This window comes from Canis aureus, chromosome 10, assembly GCF_053574225.1.
Source record: "Canis aureus isolate CA01 chromosome 10, VMU_Caureus_v.1.0, whole genome shotgun sequence".
NCBI classification, from domain to species: Eukaryota; Metazoa; Chordata; class Mammalia; order Carnivora; family Canidae; genus Canis; species Canis aureus.
This window is the reverse complement of record NC_135620.1, coordinates 21,379,675-21,399,126: the sequence shown is the minus strand read 5'-3', so window position 1 is coordinate 21,399,126 and position 19,452 is coordinate 21,379,675. Positions and strand designations below refer to the sequence as shown.

The window sequence follows — 19,452 nt, the reverse complement described above, 5'->3', positions numbered from 1 at the left end:
TTTCTCATTCCCATTTTCCTATGGGTTTAGCAAAGATGGTGTGGTCATTGAGTCTATCATAGTTAATTGGTAGTTGTAATTTTTGGAATCACAGATTATTGCTGTTTTTCCTTTTTTTTTTTTTTTTTTTTTTTTTTTGCTGTTTTTCCTAGTGGCTCCATATTTTCTATTTAATCTGTTAAAACGAGTTGTCTTAGGTGTCTTTTTTTCTGTCCTCTGATAATTATCTTGGCCAATTAGATATGAAAGCAGGAGGACAGTGTTTGGGAGCTGTTTGTCCTCGTATAAAAGCATTGTTCTCTTAGAATAAGGAGGTATCTTTTATATAGATAATGTAAGCTTGTGTACTAGCATTCTACATAAGTGGTAAAGTAGACTATTCTGTCAGGAATTTGGACTACTCCTGCATTCTCCCTTTTACTCTGCCACTCCTGTAGGCTTAGGTTATACTATATCATACTGGGATTTTTAAGACCTAGTTATCTGAATGAGAGCTAGAGAAAAGTTCCCTACCTCTTTCCAAAGTGAATAATAGGATTGTCCCACTGGGCTTTTTTTGTTTAGTGGTTGATTAATATCACTCTGGGTTTCTTTAGAAAGAGATTTTTTTAGAAAGTCATATTTTTAGAGGAATATTGACAAATTGGGTTATGTCCAAAATAGGTCAGCCAGGATGCTATTAAAGGTCTGCAACGTGCAAATACTGAGACTATATAATCTGGAGAAAATAATAATTAAAAAACTTAAGATGATATGATAGTCCTTATTGAATAGCTGAATGTCACTAAGGAAGAAGAGTTATATCTGTTCAGAAATGAAATAGATTTTCATATGAAATAATAAGTTTTTTATTTCTGGCGTTGCTTGAGTAGAGGCCATCTGCCATCCTGAAGAGGAATTCCTATATGAGTGGAGGTAGCTCTTCTCTACGTTTTCAGATTTCTTTTAATTCAGATATTTTATTAGTCTTCCATAGTTAATAGCTCTGCCATAAAACAATTGTTGGCTTAAAGTAAAAATTTGAGGTGCTATTTTGAAAAATACATTTGAATAATAATCTAATTTTTTTCTGTTCTTTAGGATTTAAATACTATTTATTCTTATCTTCATGGGATGGAAATACTATCAAATCTCAGGGAGCATCAGCTTAGGTAAGTGTGATGCTCTGTTTAAGAGCTTGTGTGATGGACTTGCAAATAAGTTTGGATAGATAATTGCAGGGCCAAATCATTTGGGGGCTTATTGTAGGATAAGCATATCATAGTTTTCCTTAGTTGTAGGGCCTTGAGCAAAACTTAACATCTAAGTTGCAATTTTATCTTCCCTAGAATAGAGACAATGTGATTATCTTTGTTACACTGTTTCGAGGGTTACATGAGAATATAGGAAGCAAAGCACAGTATTCAGTATTGTCTAGCCAGTGGAAAAAAAAAACTATTTACTTTCTGTAATTCTTTTCAATATTTATGATGTCAGATGCTTAAGATGGGCAAGGTATAATGTAATGTTAAAGTGCTAGTTTTACGACTCTTGATTTGATATGAGCTTCTTGTGAACAAGACCCATAAAGCTTTCCAAACCCCATTTTCCTATTCTGTAAAATGAGTTTTCTTTCTGTAAAATGAGCTACCTTATGTCATTGTAATTACATTTATAAAAACACTTTTCAGTGTTATGAAGCACTTACTGTTGTAGCTTTGCATAATGTTTTAATTAAAAGTGTGTGCTCGTTCCATGACCAGTTCATCCATTACTTTTTCTGATCTTTAAGTTTCTGGTTAGGGACCAGACCAGGTTGCTCAAATATGATTATTAGAGTCAATTATTTTCTGTTTTCTGTGTAACATAATTCAGATATCAGCAAATGTCTGGAAGAAGAAGAAAGCTGAAAGCTAGAGCATTTAGTAATACTAAAAGCATCTTTTAAATGCAAACATATATATATTCAACAGACTTTGGGGTATGTGTGTGTGTGTGTGTGTGTGTGTGTGTGTGTGTGCCTCTGCCAGTAATTTCTTAGCAGAAGGATTCACTAGTGAATCAGACAAATGTATATTTTTCCATAACAGGAAAGGAACATTGCTCTGTGTGAATTGGCAGGTTATAGAATATACATAAAAGTATTGTGTTTGTTGCCTCTTAATATTATTTAGTTGATTTTTTAAGAATAACTGCATTTGATACATGTATTTCTAAACTCTTAGAGTTCAGTGAAGCTAGTGGTAGATTTTCTGTTGAAGTAATTATAACAGTATTTTTAAAACAAAATTGAAGATAAGAGCTTTACATTTTTTACCCTTTTTTTTTTTTTTTTTTTACTATGTTAGATTAATGTCTGCAAGAGCACGCTATGAGAGATACAGTGGTAATCAAATTCTTTTTTGGTAAGTATTTCCTTAATTAGCTTAAACTAATAGCTTAAATGTTTAAATTTTGACATTTAGCATTGAAATTCATTTTATTTGGAAGGAATATCTTTAGAGCAGATTGAAATATACTCATAAACTGAAATAGTACACAAAAAGTTTAATGAATAAAATAGTATGTATTAGTAACTGTTACCCAGCTGAACATATAGAACATAACAGCTCTCTTGAGGCTCTAGTCATCTCTTTTGGGAAGGTAATCCAGTTCTTACTTCCATCACCATAGATTAGTTTTACCTCTTTTTGAACTCCACATAGATAAAAATTTATTTGGTCAGGCTTTTTCTTTTTACTTGATAAATGTCTAAGGTTCTTCCATGTTTTGCATTAATTCTTTTTCACTGTTTTACTGTATGTGTGAAAATAGCACAATTCACTTATCCTTTCCACTGTTGATAGAGACTAGGGTTATTTTCATTTTTTTTCCTATTGTGAATAATAAAGTTTCTGTGAACATTTTGTTCATGTGTTTTGTGCCCTTTATTTATTTTTAAAGACTTCTATTTATTCATGAGAGACAGAGAGAGAGAGGCAGAGACACAGGCAGAGGGAGAAGCAGGCTCCATGCAGGGAGCCCGATGTGGGACTCAGTCCCGGGACCCCAGGACCACGACCTGAGCTGAAGGTGGCATTAAACCGCTGAGCCACCCAGGCTGCCCTGTTTTGTGCCCTATTGGAAATGCATGTGATCAGATTGAGGAGAGTCTGACATTAGAATCTGTCTTACATTTTCATTTTGTTATCTCACTGTGATTTTATTTTGCATTTCCCTGCTTATTGATGATGCTGAATGATTTTCATGTTTTTGTAGGCTATTTGGATAACTCTTTTATGAAATCAGATTTGTTTTTAACCATTTTTTAATTGAATTTTGTATAGTATTTCTGTCAATTAGTAGAAATGTTACTGTGAATTCTGTATCCATGTCCTTTGTTGGGATACTTACATTGCATGTATCTTCTGCTTTGTGGCTTGCCTTTACACTCTATTAAAGGCATCCTTTGGAGATGAGAAATTTCTAGCTCTCAATTTTTCTCTTGTGATTAGTGCTTTTCATGTCCTCTTTAAAAAGCAAAGTCTTTGCCTTTCTAAAGATGATGAAAATACTTTAACCTGTGTTTTTTCTAAAAATTTTGGCAGCGGTGCCCTCTTTTATTATATAGATTGCCTGGTAGTTGGGATGGTATTGACTTTTATGTTTCATTACCAGCCCAATACATTCATCGTTTTTTTAAAGCATTAAACTGGATTCATAAGGATTTTAGTAGCTATCTTCATTCATTTGTTGATCCATTAATTTATTATTAAATGTTTGGTATACATTATGCTTACCTTGGTAGTACCTTCATCAAGCTTATTGTTGAATGGACTAGAGAAAATTAATTAAAAGCTAAACATTTAAGTGCTATCAAGGAAAAGAATAGATAAATAGATCATTGGAACAGAATTGAGAGCCTAGAAGTAAACCCTTGTATTTATGAACAGTTTTTTTTTTTTTTTTCAAATGACTTCCAGCTATAGTATGGCTATAACACAATTGAGGATTAAAAAGGAACCACCAGTGAACAATTGATTTATGTTGAGGGTGCTAAAGCATTTCAGGGAGGACAGCATAGTTTTTTCAGCAAATGATGCTGGGTTAATTGAGTATATACTTGCAGAAAGTTAATTTAGATCTTTACCTTACTCTATACAAAATTGATACATATAAAAATTAATGAGATGTTACTTTATAGCCATTAGAATAGGCACAGTAAAAAATGTAGACAGTAGCAAGTATTGGCACCAATATGGTAACACCTGGAATCCTCATGTGTTGGTGGTACAGATGTTAAATGTCAGAGTTACTATAGGAAACAGTGGTACTTTATCAAAAAGTTAAACAGTTTTGCCACGTGACCCAGTAATTCCACTTTTACATCATTAGAGAAATGAAAACATGTGCATACAGAGACTATACATAGATGTTCTTAGTAGCGCTATTTGTATTTCCAGCCTAAAACCAGAAATAGTCAAAATATTCAATGAATGGATAGATAAAATGCCACATATCTGTATAGTGGAATACTATATGGCAATAAAAAGGAATAAACTATTAATGTATATGCAGCATGGCTAAACCTCAAAAACATGCTAAGTGGAAGAGGCAAGAAAAAAACACCATATATTATATGATCCCATTTATATGAGCTGTCCAGGAAAGCCACATTTATAGAGACAGAGCATGTTATTGGTTAGGAACAGAAAGAAGTGTTCTAAAACTGGACTGTGGTGATCTTGCACAGTTCTTTTAAATTTCATGAAAACTGAATTGTGTGCTTACAATGGGTGCATTTATGATATTTAAATTATACCTCAATAAACTATTTTAAAAATATTAAGAGTTACATTCTTTAAAAAGAACGTGGAAGTTAACTGGAGAATTTAGGTTCAAGAGATTGGGGGAGGCAGAGAAAAGAGTATGTATAGTTGATCTGAACTGTGAAGCAGCATGGTAGAAAAAGGGAAAGTAAACCCATGTGTTCAAGCACCATGAGGAAAGAAGAGGAAACAGCAGGTGAGGAATCTGGAGAAGCAGGTGGAGGCTATCTTAAGATTTTTTTTTTTGGTCTTAGGAGCATCTGAAGCTTTTGAATGAATAAGATATCACAAGATTAAGTTTGCTTTTCTTCTCTGGGCTAGAGGTGTTTACCCAGAGAAAGATAGAATGGCCCACACGAAAGCATTTTACCTTCCTTGGGTTTACGTAGCCAGATGTGTTGCCAAACCATGCTCTGAGGGAGATTTTTTTTTTTTTTTCAAGGTCTGAACAGTTTCTTATTCATGGACTGGCATGGTTCTTTTTGTGGTGAAAGTGAACTTCAGAATTTTTCCTACACTTAGAATACTGACAACTTTGTGACCACTTCAGCTGAGTAGGATAAAAATTGGAGGCTTGTGGTGACATCCAATTACAACTTTCTTCTGTCTTAATTTTTTGCAAATTGTTTCTTTGATTTTATTCCTCCTTTTAAGTTATATTTCACAAAAATAAGAAAGTCGGATTTCTAAACAAAGAACCTTAAGTAGATGTGCAGCCATTTACATATTCCTTCAATGAAGATTTGAAGAAATTTAAAAAACTTCAAAGTACCTATTGGAGAGGCACTTGGGTGGCTCAGTTGGGTAACTGGCTGACTTTTGACTTTGGCTCAGGTCATGATCTCAGGGTCCTGGGATCCAGACTCATGTTGGTCTCCCTGCTTGATGGGGAGTCTACTTCTCCCCCTTTCCTTCCCCCTGCTCATGCACGCTCCCTCTTTCAAATAGATAAATAAAATCTTTTTTTAAAAAATGAATAAATAAAGTACCTACTGGAAAGTTGACAATTTTTCCTTTTCATGGTGAATAATAGGATTGACCTAGAAAGCTTACCCTGGGTGCTATGGTGGAATGTTTTAGAAGCCTAGGTTTCTGGATCAATGGTGGTGGTATTCAATGAAAACAGAGAATACTGGAAAAGATACAAACTTGAAGGAAATGATAGGTAGACTGTGAATTTGTTGAGTTTGAGTTCTCTGTTAGATATTCAAGTTGACATGTCAGATAAACAGCTAGATAGATAAAAAGTTCTCCAGGTCACAGAAATGATTTGTTTTATATTACTAGAACCCTTTACATACTGGAATTAATTAAAGCCTTGGGTTCAGTAAATAAAAATATTTGTGAGAAAGATCAGTTTATATACTAACAACTAACAAGATTCTGGGTTTCCAGTAGAGATTTAACTCACTGCAAATGCTAATAGATTAAGTCATCTGGTATCCTTTTATTTTTCAAACACATAAAAAGGAAATATTTGGTAGGCATTTTATGTCAGAATAAAATTTAAAAGAAATAAATAGATCATAATTAACATTATAGTTGTCAGTGAAGATAGAACATAGATGAACTTGTGATTTCTGAATAATATCTGTAATACATATAAAAGTTATCAAAATAGGATTTTATGATATGTAGATGTAGTACAATATTTAAGTTGCCGTCTTCATCAAATGTTATGATCCACTACACAAAAATGAAGAATGTGAAGCTAATGATATAATTAATGAAATTGAGCTAATAACCATATACTTTTGAAGTCTGTATCTTAAAGTGGTGATTACAATTTTCTCATGGGAACATGGTCTGTAAAAACCTTTGGCAGCAGTCAATATATCCTAAAATAACATTGATCTTTAATGATTTATGATATTAGAATATATTTCATGTTACATATTTTATATTGAATCATGTTACATATTTTTTATTTTGAGTCCTATACATGTGAATGCTTACATTGATTTACTCATTAATTTATTTAACAGTTCAGAAACTGTTGCCAGATGTTGGTATATTCTGCTTTCTGGATCTGTGCTTATGAAAGACTCCATGGTCTTGCCTCCATGCAGGTACGTTTACATTTACTGCCTTAGAGTATGTGGCAGGCAAAGTTAAAATTACAACTATTTATCTTCTCTCTTATGTTAAACTTTTTTCTGTAGGATGTATATTTTCTCTCAGTAGGTGATATATTTTATAAATGTGTTTGTTTGCTGGTATTACTGGAAATAGGATAGAGATGATATTTCATATTTCTGAGGGTGTAATCTTTAAGTTTACGTCATGACATAGTATCTTTTATTTGATCTTTAGTTTTATATGGGATTTTATCTGATGGTTTCTGGGTGTGTTGCTATTAATAGCGGTTATAGAGAGGGTGATGTATTTTAATATAAGAAAATGGTTTTTAGAGTAAGGTAAACTAGATCAAAGTCCTGATTTCTCACTTAACTATTTATATGATTTTGTACAAAATTTAATTGTAAAATGAGTATAATAGTACCTACTTGAAATATCTCTGTAAGGTTTTAGCAATCTACCACTCAAAGCTCTCAACAGAAGTCTGTAAACCTTAACAGTTGAGAGCCAGACTGCATGAGTTCATGTCTGTATTCTACTCTTTCTTGGGCAACTTACTTAAATTCCCCATTTGTGAAATGGGGACACTAATAGAATCTATTTCATAGACTAGTTTTGAGGAATAAAAGAGTTAATATATATATAAAAAACTCTTAGACCAGTGCCTGGCTGTTATAAGTAATTGTTAATTATCACCATCATAATTATTTTGTAAAACAAGAAGAGTGGTTGGAAAAATGGTCAGATGTAGCATTCTTTGAGAATTTGTTCTCTAATTCTTTTTGTTGTTGTTGTTCTCTAATTCTTAAGATTTTTGGGGCCTCATATTAAAATTTGGTGACATAAAAATGTAATTTTTTACCGACTTTTTCCAATAATGTTGAGATTTTTAGACTTTTAAAGTAGGGCTTTTAATTGCAGCTATTAGTTAACAAAACTGCTAAATTTAAATATCCAGTTATAGTCTTGGTAGATGGTATGGGCATCTCATTTTTGATGACATTTTTAAAATCCTATTTGGGGTCCTGAAACTTTCTATGGTTGGCCTTTGATTAAGAAGTCTGTGCTTCAGGGCACCTGGGTGACTCAGTGTTTTGAGTGTCTGCCTTTGGCTCAGGTCATGATCACCCCGCATCAGGCTCTTCCTTGGTGAGGAAGAGCTTTTCCTTCTTTTTTTTTTTTTTAAACAATGACAATCTTTTTTTAATATTTTATTTATTTATTCATGAGAGACATACAGACAGAGAGAGAGAGAGACAGAGAGAGAGGCAGAGACACAGGCGGAGGGAGAAGCAGGCTCCATGCAGGGAGCCCGATGTGGGACTCGATCCCGGGTCTCCAGGATCACGCCCTGGGCTGAAGACGGCACTAAACCGCTGAGCCACCCAAGCTGCCCAAGCTTTTCCTTCTTGCCTATGTTTCTGTCTCTCTCTCTCTGTTGTCTCTCATGAATAAATAAATACAATCTTTAAAAAAGAAGAAGTCTGTGCTTCTTGCACCTGGGTGGCTCAGGTGGTTAAGCTTCTGCCTTTGGCTCAGGTCATGATCCTAGAGTTCTGAGATCAAGCCCCAGGTTGTCAGGCTCCCACTGAGCAGGGACTCTGCCTCTCCCTCTGCCTTTGCCCTTCTCCTTGGTCCTGTTCTTTTTCTCTCTCTCTCACTCTCTCAAATAAATGAATATTAAAAAAAAATCTGTGCTTCTTGACTAGTAGAATAAAACATGTCTCCTATTTTTACAAATAAAATACATAGTAGTTCTTGGTTGTAAGCCTTTTGGCTCTTGTTTTTTCTCTCTGTTTTTCTTTTCTTTTTTTTTTTTAATTTTTTTTTTTTAATTTTTTTATTTATGATAGTCACAGAGAGAGAGGCAGAGACACAGGCAGAGGGAGAAGCAGGCTCCACGCACCGGGAGCCCGATGTGGGACTCGATCCCGGGTTTCCGGGATCGCGCCCTGGGCCAAAGGCAGGCGCCAAACCGCTGCGCCACCCAGGGATCCCTCTCTCTGTTTTTCTAAAGTCCACATTAATGGATTTATAGTAAGTTAGCCACTGAAACAGTAAGTTGGAATGAAAGAGTATAGTAAAATTTTAGAAATATTAGTATTATTCTTTTAAATATTTTCTCATTCTTGTCTGCTGTGATGGATGGTCAACACTTAAGACTTTCTTTAGCCATTAATCAGCCATAATAATTCATCACTATTTAGTGATCGAGACAGTGAAGCTTAATTTTTAAATAATAGAAACGTATGAGTTTTATATCTTTATGTATTTATCTTTAAAGATTTTATTTATTTATACATGAGAGACACAGAGAGAGATAGAGGCAGAGACACAGGCAGAGGGAGAAGCAGGCTCCATGCAGTAGCCTGAAGTGGGACTCAATCCCAGGACTCTAGGATCACGCCCTGGGCCAAAGGCAGGCGCCAAACTGCTGAGCCATCCAGGGATCCCCTCATTATTTAAAGAAAAGTTTTGGGACACCTGGTTGGCTCCGTTGGTTGAGCATGCAACTCTTGATCTCCAGCCCCATGTTGGGTGTAGAGATTACTTAAAAAGTGAAAATTTAAAACTTAAAGAGCAATTCTGAGTAGAGCATTTACATTTTACATTCGGCATATATTTGTAATAGGTCATTGTAAGATGATTGTTAGACTTAATCACTTCAAATAAACTTAGAATAATGCTTAGCATATATTAAATAATTTTGGGTGTCTGTTAATATTAATTATTATAGTATAATGGCATTGGGATATGATCATTATGATCCCAACAGAAAATGAACACTACTAAGTATAGAAGGAGTGATATAGTATTGTAGTTCATAAAAATATAGTCTGTTTCTCTAAATTTAAAAATATTTATTCCCCTTACTGGGGCACCTAGGTGGTTCAGTCAGTTAAGCATCTGCATTAGGCTCAGGTCATGATCTTGGGATCCTGGAATTGAGCCCCATGGAGGGCTCTCTGCTTATTGGGGAAGTCTGCTTTTCTGTTCTTCCTGCCCCTACCCCCTCTTGTGCTCACTGTCTCCCATAAATAACAAGTAAATACAATCTTTAGAAAAACATACTTACACCCTTTAAGATAGAAACCACACAGTAATTTGAACAGGGACAGTTTAATTTTTTAAAAAATTGTTATTTTAAGAAATTAGGCATTGAGAAAGATAAAAGAGCTAAGGGAGAATATCCAGGGAAAGAACAAACCTGAAAGAGGGGCCCTATCCCCAAAACTGGTTTTTAGATCTTGTTGGAAATGTGCCCGCTGTAGCCCAGTAGATAGTGGAGAAATTAACTTTGTTGCCTTGGGCCAGAGCTGGTACACAGTCAGAGTCAAGGCTAGCAGGAAGGGAACTGCTGACCAGGACTGAACCTCCCCTCCCCCTACTGGGTGTGGCTGAGCCCTGAGGCTGAGGACAGGACCTACCTTTGTCCCCCCTCCCCCACAAATGCACATGCTTCCTCCTTTCTTCACCCCCCCCCCCAAGATGATTTTTCAATTGCATTGTTCTACTAGCACCCTCTACTGACAAAGCTTTAACATTTTCAGCAGGCAGAAGGAGAACATTGAATCTAGATCCTTAATTACAAAGTAGATTTTGAAACTGAGAGTGAATAGTGATGCCTGTGTGGCTCAGTTGATTAAGCTTCTGACTCTTGTTTTCAACTCAGGTCATGATCTCAGGGTTATGACATGGAGCCTGAATGGGACTCTGAGATCACAGGAGAGTCTGCTTGGGAGTCTCTCTCTCCCTCTCCCCTCCCCACACTTGCATGTGCACAGACACATGCTCTTTAAATTAAATAAATCTTTTTTTAAGAGAAACAATATATTTGCAATTGAAAGGCAGTCAGTAATTGGCATAGTCTACTCCCTTGGCTACTTAGCTTCCATATGAATGCTTCTAAACATGTTTGAACTTCCATCCCACAACAAAATTGTTTCCGCCTTACAAGAGATAGCTGTCCTTTGTACAAGTGAAGAATTTCTTACCCTCTCCCCAGAATAAGAAGATGCACAGTTCTAATAGTCGTCACTAGCTATATGAATTACAACTTGATCACAGTGCTTCTGAATATTTTGCTAACTAAAGACAACCTTTTAAAGTTTACTTCAAACAAAAGATCTATGAAATAAATACAGGGAAGAGAGAAGAAGAAGAAAATGACTAGTATTTACACACAAATACAGACATATACAGTAAGCAAAGGGAAAATATGAAAAGTTCTTATATTCCTTGTTTCTGTAAATGACCACAAGGCTGTTGTAGTTGGTACCTCTGACTTCCTTCTTCTACTACCCATTCGGTACTTTTGCCCTAAGCCAGATTTTGATCTGTTCTGAGTCCTTTCCTGATGATATGAACAAAAATTTTATTTCTGAGAGGTCCTTAAATGTCCTGGCCTGTTGTAGTGGTGGTGGTTGTGGTGGTGGCAGTTTTCCATTGATTTTATTTTTTTAAGATTTTATTTATTCATAAGAGTTAGAGAGAGAGAGAGGCAGAGACACAGGCAGAGGGAGAAGCAGGCTCCATGCAGTAAGCCCGACGTGGGACTCGATCCCGGGACTCCAGGATCACGCCCTGGGCCAAAGGCAGGTGCCAAACTGCTGAGCCACCTAGGGATCCCTCTCCGTTGATTTTAAGTAGTGGACATGGAAGTAAAACAAGAAACCTAAGAAATTCTCCTGGGCTTCAGATGTCATTCTGGTCCCCATTTTGTGCAGCAATTCAATTACCCCTGTGATTGTAATTAGTCACTCAGGCCATTACAGTAACCCCTTTCCCTGCGTTTTGGTTCAGCGGCCAGGTGAAAGTATTTAATTCAGTGGAATCATTGTGTTTCCTGGTAGAAGCAATATTCTGTCGGGCACTAAGTCTCAAACCAGGAGAAGTTTTTTGGCTGGGAAGTGAAAAATCTGTGAACAACTTACTAGGTGTAACAGTGAAAAAAGCCACTCTTATTTCCATGCCTTGAATGTCAGGCCTATGTATTCTGGCTGTTGGGGAAGACAGAAACCAGTTCTGTATTTAGTCTGCTGTGAAATGAGTGCCTTGATAAAAAATAATGTTGTCTAGAGTGCCAAGATGGTAGATTAGGCATATAGTGAGCCCATGGATAGTAGTGCTGGCAGAAGCATGGACATAGAAGGCAAATCATTTCCAGAATACATATTTATTCCAGTGAGGACAAATATCTGTCTCCTTCATGACAGAAAAAAATCCATTGCACGTAATCTGCCTCCAGGGTGGCTGACTGGTCCCCCCAAGGAGTGGTGCCATATCAGAGACTCAGTGTTGATCTCTAAGGTTCACAGATTAGCTTCCCAGCAATAACATTAGCAGTTGAACCCCTGCATGTTCTCCGTCTCTGCCACTATGGCTACTTGATTCATTGTCTCATTGAACAAGCACTGGTGTAGCTGGGAAAGGAGTTTGATTGACTTCCATAGAGCATGCCATTTTGTTCACTTGATTTTATTAAAAATCTACTTCACAGTGCATGCCCTTTAGACATTCATAGGAGACACAGACATCTTTAGAGTCTGTGCCCATTCTGAAAGAAGTCCTTCCACATACCTCTTCCCAGACTTCTTGTTACCAGTCTTCCAATCCTGTTCCTTCCAGATCCCTGGCCATTCAACCACACCATTAGTAACTGCCCATGAATCTGTTTCAGTCAACAATTTTGGCTATCTCTCAATCCAGACACAGTGGACATCTGAATGTACTGTTTGAAGTTCTGTTCCATAGGAGGATTTTCCTTTACTTACCATCTTCTTTCACTGTCACCCCTGAGTGACTTGGGCTGTCCACTTTTGAGTGGTACCAATGTGTGCAGACTCACTGATGAAACAGGCTCAAGGTTGTTCTTCCTGAGTTAACTGGTCATAAGGAGCTCCCCAGGTAGGCATAGGCATGGATTGAGTTAGAGGAAATGCTGCAAGAGGAGTTGATGTTGAAGGAGTCTGATCTACCTGTTTGCTCCTGGGTAAACTCAGTCTCTTACATACCATATTTATTTGATAATAGATTGCTACTGCCCCTGCTCAACAGTTGTGGCTAATTACAGCAGTTCATAATAGGGAGTTCATGCGGTATTGTCGCCTGGTGTCCTGTAGTTTGGCATTCAGCATCTATGAAGGCCCACTCGCAAGGCATAACTTGTTTCTCAAAAGTATGATAAATATTTGCAGAAGATGGCATAAATGTAAGAGAAATTATAGACATCACTGTCATTCTCATATTAGTGCTTGGGAGATGCTCTACAGAGCATCTGTATTTGTAGCAGACACAGGGGGTACCATTGGATATGCTGGTTCATAAGACCCAGATGGCACAGTGGCTTATACTCCATTTTGGATTTGCTAGCCCTTGTGGGTGATTTTGAATATGGGTCAAAGTAGCACACTTAATGTATGTTACCTCTAGAATACAAAAAAACTAACCAAGCATTGTGCCTCTCTCTTTGTGGTAGGTGGCATAAAGTGCAGGAACTTGTATGTCCTCTTGGAGGGGATATCTTGTCACAACCTCAAAGTATGAAACTCCAGGAAACTTCACGGAGAGCAGGCCATTTGAGTTTGTTTATTTATTTTAAAGATTTTGTTTATTTATTTGACAGCATAAGCAGGGGGAGCAGAAGAGGGAGAGGGAGAAGCAGGCTCTTCACTGACCAGGGAGTCTGCTGCAGGGCTTGATTCCAGGACGCTGGGATCATGACCTGAGCTGAAGGCAAACACTTAACTGACTGAGCCACTTAAGTGCTCCTTATATGTAATTTATCAATACAAGTTTTTTTACATTTTACTATAGGTAGATAAGTAATTAATGAAATCTGAAATTTCAATGTCTTCTGAAAGAATTTAGTTTTTTTCTGGTATTGACTTCACTTTTTTGTTGCCACAGTAAAATCTGATTATAGCTCAACAAAGCAAGGACTTTATTGTGTGTGATTTTCAAATAAAATATAAGTGTTTCATTTATTCATTCAAATATTCATTTATGGAGCAAATAAGTATTGATTATCATTTTACAAGACAGTAGCATCAAGACAAAAAAGACTGATTTACTTTGGGATGACTGCTTTGTTTGGAAAGGGCCACACGGTTGTTTGACAAGTAAAGAAAACTTGGAGAGTCAGTTGTGAAAATGGATTCTACAGATGAAGAAGGAAACAGACATTGAAGTTAGAATATCTCTAGTACTGAGGTATTAATTGGTCTAGTAAACATATAGTGCCTGCATGTGTCGGGCACTCTGCTAGTCTTGGGGTTGGTAAGGTTATCATCTTTAAATAGCCCTGTAAATAGCATTGTTCTTTTTCTGAAGATGTACTTTTTTAAAAAAAAAAATTTATTTATTCATGAGAGAGAGAGAGAAAACGACAGGCAGAGGGAGAAGCCGGCTCTATGCCGGGAGCCCAACGTGGAACTCGATCCCCGGTCTCCAGGATCACGCCCTGGGCCGAAGGCAGAGCTAAACCGCTGAGCTACCCGGGCTACCCTGAAGATGTACTTTTTAAAATAATCTTTTGACAAGTAAATTTGTACCATCCAAAAGTCAAAATGGTATTACAAATGGTGCTTTAAATATTACCATTCCCACTTTTATTGTCATCCCCACCATTTAACCCATCTGCATAGATAGCTAACCACTTTTATTAAGGTCTTTGTGTGATTTTTTTTTTTAATACATATGTGAAAATTTTTTTTCCTGTATTTTTGACCAAAAGAGGAACATTGTTCCTTGGTTTGAACTCTTTTATTTTGAAACAAATGGCAACAGTGCAGATGACCTAAATTTGCAAATCAGTGAGGTTACTGTAGATGGAAAAGTTCTGTGATTGCTACCCAGATCAAGAAGTTGGACATTGTCAGTACTATGGAGGCAGCCTACGGTTTTTTCTCAAATCAGCTTTTCTACTTTCCCCCATTCCCACCAAAAATAACATTTAAAAAAATTTAATTAGTCTTTAATATCTGTAGACTTTTAGCTGGACTGTATCCACACCTTAACACTATAGTTTGTTTGTTTGTTTTTTTTACTTTTTAACTTGATATGAGTGTAATCATACACTGTTCTTTTGTGTATAGCTTCTTTGGCCCACTGTTCATGAAATTCATCCATGTAGTTAGAGTTAATAAATTCTTACATATTAGTATTACATTGTTTATGTAGTGGAGGGCTCTTAGAAGTAAAGCATCTGTGAACATTCTTGTACATCAGATGCGCATGGGCATGCATTTATGTAGCAGAGAATTGTTGGTTCACAGGATGTGCCTGTATCCTATATTGCTGACTGCAACACTATCATACTCAGTTTTCCATATGGTTTCCTATATATCCTTTTCTCATTCTCATTCAGTCCCACATTTTTTTTAAAAAACAAATATCCACATATTGTGCTTATTTCTGGGCTCCTAATCTGTTCAGTTAGATTTTGTTTGTCCCTGCTTGAATACCACACTGTTGTAATTACAGTAGCTTTATAGTGTGTCTTGAAGTTTAATAGAGAAACTATTTACAAGAAACTACTAAACTGCATTCCACAGCGTTGTACCATTTTAAACTCCCACAAGCAACATATAAAAGTTCTGTTTCTCTTCCTACCCAGTCACCAACATGTGATTATCGTCTTTTAGTTTAGCTATTCTTGTCACTGTGAAGTGGTTTTCATTTTAATTTTCCTGCTTAATGAAATTGAGTGCTTTTTCTTGTGTTTATTGGTTGCTATTTCCATATTCTTTCACGAAGTATCTGTAAAATTTTTTTTGCCTGTTTTAAAGTTGAGCTGTTTGTCTTGATTTTTTTTTTTTTTTTTTGTGGGAATCTTTAATACATTCCATGATACGAAGTGACAGGTTTTTGCACATACTGTGTCTCATTTTTGGCTTGCGTTTTCACATTCTTAATTATTTTAAAAGTAACTTTATTAAGGTATAATTGATGTAGAGCACACTGCACTTACTTAAAATACACAGTTTGATAAATTTTGGTGTGAGTGTACACCTGTAAAACCATTGCTCTAATAAAGGTAATGAACATATCCATCACCCCCCAAAAATTGCTCATGCCCTTTTGTAAACATTCTCCTTCATCCATCCTTGCTCCCTCCATTGGTCCCCAGGGATTAATTTTTTTTGCGGGGGGAGCATCACCGTAGATGACATTTTCTAAAGTTTTATTTAAGGTGAAGCACAAAATATATATAGTCTTTTCTTGGCTCGCTTCTCACACTTGTTAAATTCTTGTTAAAATTACTAAGGTTTATCCCTGTTGTAGAATGTATCAATATTTCATTTCTTTTTTTTTTTTTTAAGACACTATCCTGTACATTAGATCACCAGAACTTACTCTTGTTGCATCTGAAAATTGGTTCCCCTTGACCTTAATCACTGTAATTTCCTTTACCCTGAGTACCTGGCAACCGCCATTTTAGTCAATGTTTCTATGAAATCAGGTTTTAAAAAAAAGGTTTTGGGACTCTGCATGTGATACCATATAGTATTTGTCTTTCTGTGTATGGTTTATTTCATTCAACATAATGCCCTCAATGTTCATCCATCTTCATCCATGAAATGGCAGGATTTCTTTTTGCATCACATTATCCTGATCCATTCATATTTCATATGTTTCATTGCTTTTTATTGCGGTATTCTTTTGTATGGATATACCATTCTTTGTTTGCAATTTACCTACTGATGGACGTTTGGGTTATTTCCTGTTTTTGATTATTTTTGACTTGTGATGCTATCAGCATTTGTGTACAAGTCTTTAGATGGACATATGGTTTCATACCTTCTGAGTAAAATACATGGGAAGATAATGGATTTTAAGTCTTCATGTGGACACATACTTTATTTTGGATATGTAAGTATATATGTATATTTATTTTGGAATAGCTTGGTTATGTGGCAGAGGAATATTTAACCTTTTAAGTGCCATGCTATTTCCCAAAGTTGTCATTTTACATTCCCACCAGCAGTATGTGAGAATGCTAGTTGTTCCACTACGTCTCCTCACATCCTCACAAACACTTGGTAAGGTCAGTCTTTTTTGAGAGAGAGAGAAAGAGCATATGAGGGGGAGGTGGGGTAGGGAAGGGCAGAGGTAGAGGGAGAGAGAGAATCTGAGGCAGACTCCCTGCTGAGTGAGGAGGCAGTCTCCCGAGTTTGATCCCCTGACTGTGAGATGATGACCTAAACTGAAATCAAGAATCTGATTCTTAACCGAACTGACTGATCCACCTGGCATCCTCAAGGTCAATCTTTTTAAGTTCCATACTCTCATGGGTATGTGATAGTAGCTGATTATAGTTTAAATTTGCATTTCACTAAATATTAGTGATGGTGAGCATCTTTTCATTATAGTTACCTGTCAGTAACATGGCTTTTATGAAGTGTCTCTGAATCATTTGCCTATTTGGGCAGGATGGTAAAGTTGTATGATTTCTTATTTTTTAATTCCAGAAGTTCTTCATGCCCTACACAGTTCCTTCAACAGATGTATACCTGACAAATATTTTCCAGTCTGTGGATTGTTTTCCATCTATTAATTGCTTTTCAGAGAACAGAAGAACTTGATTTTGATGAAGTTCAGTTTATCAGGTTTTTTTCTTTAAGGACTGTACTTTTGTTGTATGTAGGAAATCTTTGGTTAACCCAATGTCACAAATAATTTTTTCTATAATTTCTTCCAGAACCTGTATAGTTTCAGATTTTGCTATGATATATTTAGGTCTGTGAGCTATTTGTAGCTAGCTGGTTTTCTTACACAGCATGGTATGTGGATCTAATTTCATCTTTTTACCTGTGGATATTCAATTGCTCTAGCACCATTTGTTGACAAAACTATCCTTTCTCTGAATTACCTTTGCATCTTTGTTGAAGTTGTATTGACCATTTGGGTATATTTCCCAACTATTTAATTTATTTCATTGATTTTTTTTTCTATTGATGTATTTTTCTGTGTAGTACCACTGCTTACATTATCCTGATGACTTTAGCTTTATGATAAATCACAAAATGTCTGAGTCCTCCTGGCTTTGTCAAATTGTTTGGGTTATTATAAGTTCTTTACAATTTCAGACAAATTTTAGAATCAGTTTATTAATTACAAAAAGAGAAAAGCCTGGGATTTTGATTGGAAATGCACTGAAATCTGTACACCATTTTGAGTAATATTGATATCTTAATGGTTGATTCTTATAGACCATGAACAAGGTACATCACTCAGTTTATTTAGGTCAACAATTTTGTGTAATATTCTCTCAGCAGTCTTCTGTAGTCTTCAGTATTAAGGTGTTGTATGTGTTGATTTTATATCTTGTAACCTTACTAACTTCACATGTTAATTCCAATAGCTGTCTTACAGATTCTATAGGATTTTCTATCTGTTGTCTACTGATTTGATGGTTTTCTTTTTTTCTAATTAAAACATACCCTCCCCCCCTTTTCTGCTTTACTCCCCTGGGAAGAAAGGACAGTGTTGAAGAGAAGTACTGAGAGCAGACATCCTTTATTGTTCTGTCTAGAAGGGGATTTTAGGATGGGAAGGTAGAAGCATTCACTTTTTCACCAAGTATATCCATAGATCTAAATTTTTTATAGATGACATTTACCTAGTTGTCAGTTTTTATCTACACTTTATTGCATCCTCATCATCAGCCAACCACTGTTGTACTTTCTGGTATATAGATATCATTTACTACTATTTTACATAAATGGAACAATATGTTGTACAGTTTTTGTTTTTTAAAATATTTCACTTAGCATAATGTTTTAGAGATGCCTTCATGTTGCTGTGTATACTGATGATTCATTTTGTAAAATTGCTCATTAGTATCCCATTGTATGTATATAGCACAGTGTGTTTATACATTCTACTTTTGAAAGAAATTAAGATTGGTTCTAATTTTTTTCTCTAACAAATAAAGTACTTACAATCTTTTCTGTATAAGTCTTTATATGGACTTGTGGTTTTTTTTTTTTTTTTTTTTTTTTTTCCCAGTAAATACCTAGAGTTCAGTGGCTGAGCTGCACGGTAGTCATGCTTAACTTCTAAAAAGAACTGCCAAATATTTTGTCGAATTTTGTGCCATTTATAATGCCACCACCAGTTTGTAGAATTCACATTGCTCAATATCCTCTTCAGTGCTTGATGTGGTTAGTCTTTGATTTTAGCTATTCTGGTCTGTATAAAATGGATCTGTATAAAATGGACCTCACTGTGGTGTTAATTTACATTTTTGTGATAATGCTGTCAGCTTTTTTGCATGTAGTTATTAACCTTTCATGAATCTTCCTTTGTGAAAAGTTGGTTCAATCCTTTAGAGGTTTTCTCTTTTGAGTTAAATGAGTTATTTATCAATCATGCATAAAAATTCACTATAAGATAGATACTTTTGTATCTGTTGTTCCAAATACGTTTCCTGAACTGTTTCTTGCCTTTCCAGTTTTCAGTAGTGACTTCTTTAATTGTTAAAAAGTTCTAAGGATTTATTTGTAGTACTTATATGTTCCAACAAATCTTTCCCTACTCCAAGTTTGTAAAGATTTTCTTCTGTTTCTTAGACAGTTTTCTT

General features: G+C 35.8%; 1 protein-coding gene across 9 annotated transcripts in view; it reads left to right on the top strand.

The window, feature by feature from the left end:
• RAPGEF6 (Rap guanine nucleotide exchange factor 6) overlaps positions 1 to 19,452 on the top strand; it is a 190,309-nt gene that overhangs the window by 27,285 nt on the left and 143,572 nt on the right. For all 9 annotated transcript variants that reach the window (XM_077911554.1, XM_077911550.1, XM_077911553.1 and 6 more), the window contains exons 2-4: positions 1,081 to 1,151; positions 2,328 to 2,384; positions 6,773 to 6,856. In XM_077911554.1, the coding sequence (XP_077767680.1) occupies positions 1,081 to 1,151; positions 2,328 to 2,384; positions 6,773 to 6,856 (212 nt within the window). The remainder of the gene's footprint in view (positions 1 to 1,080; positions 1,152 to 2,327; positions 2,385 to 6,772; positions 6,857 to 19,452) is intronic.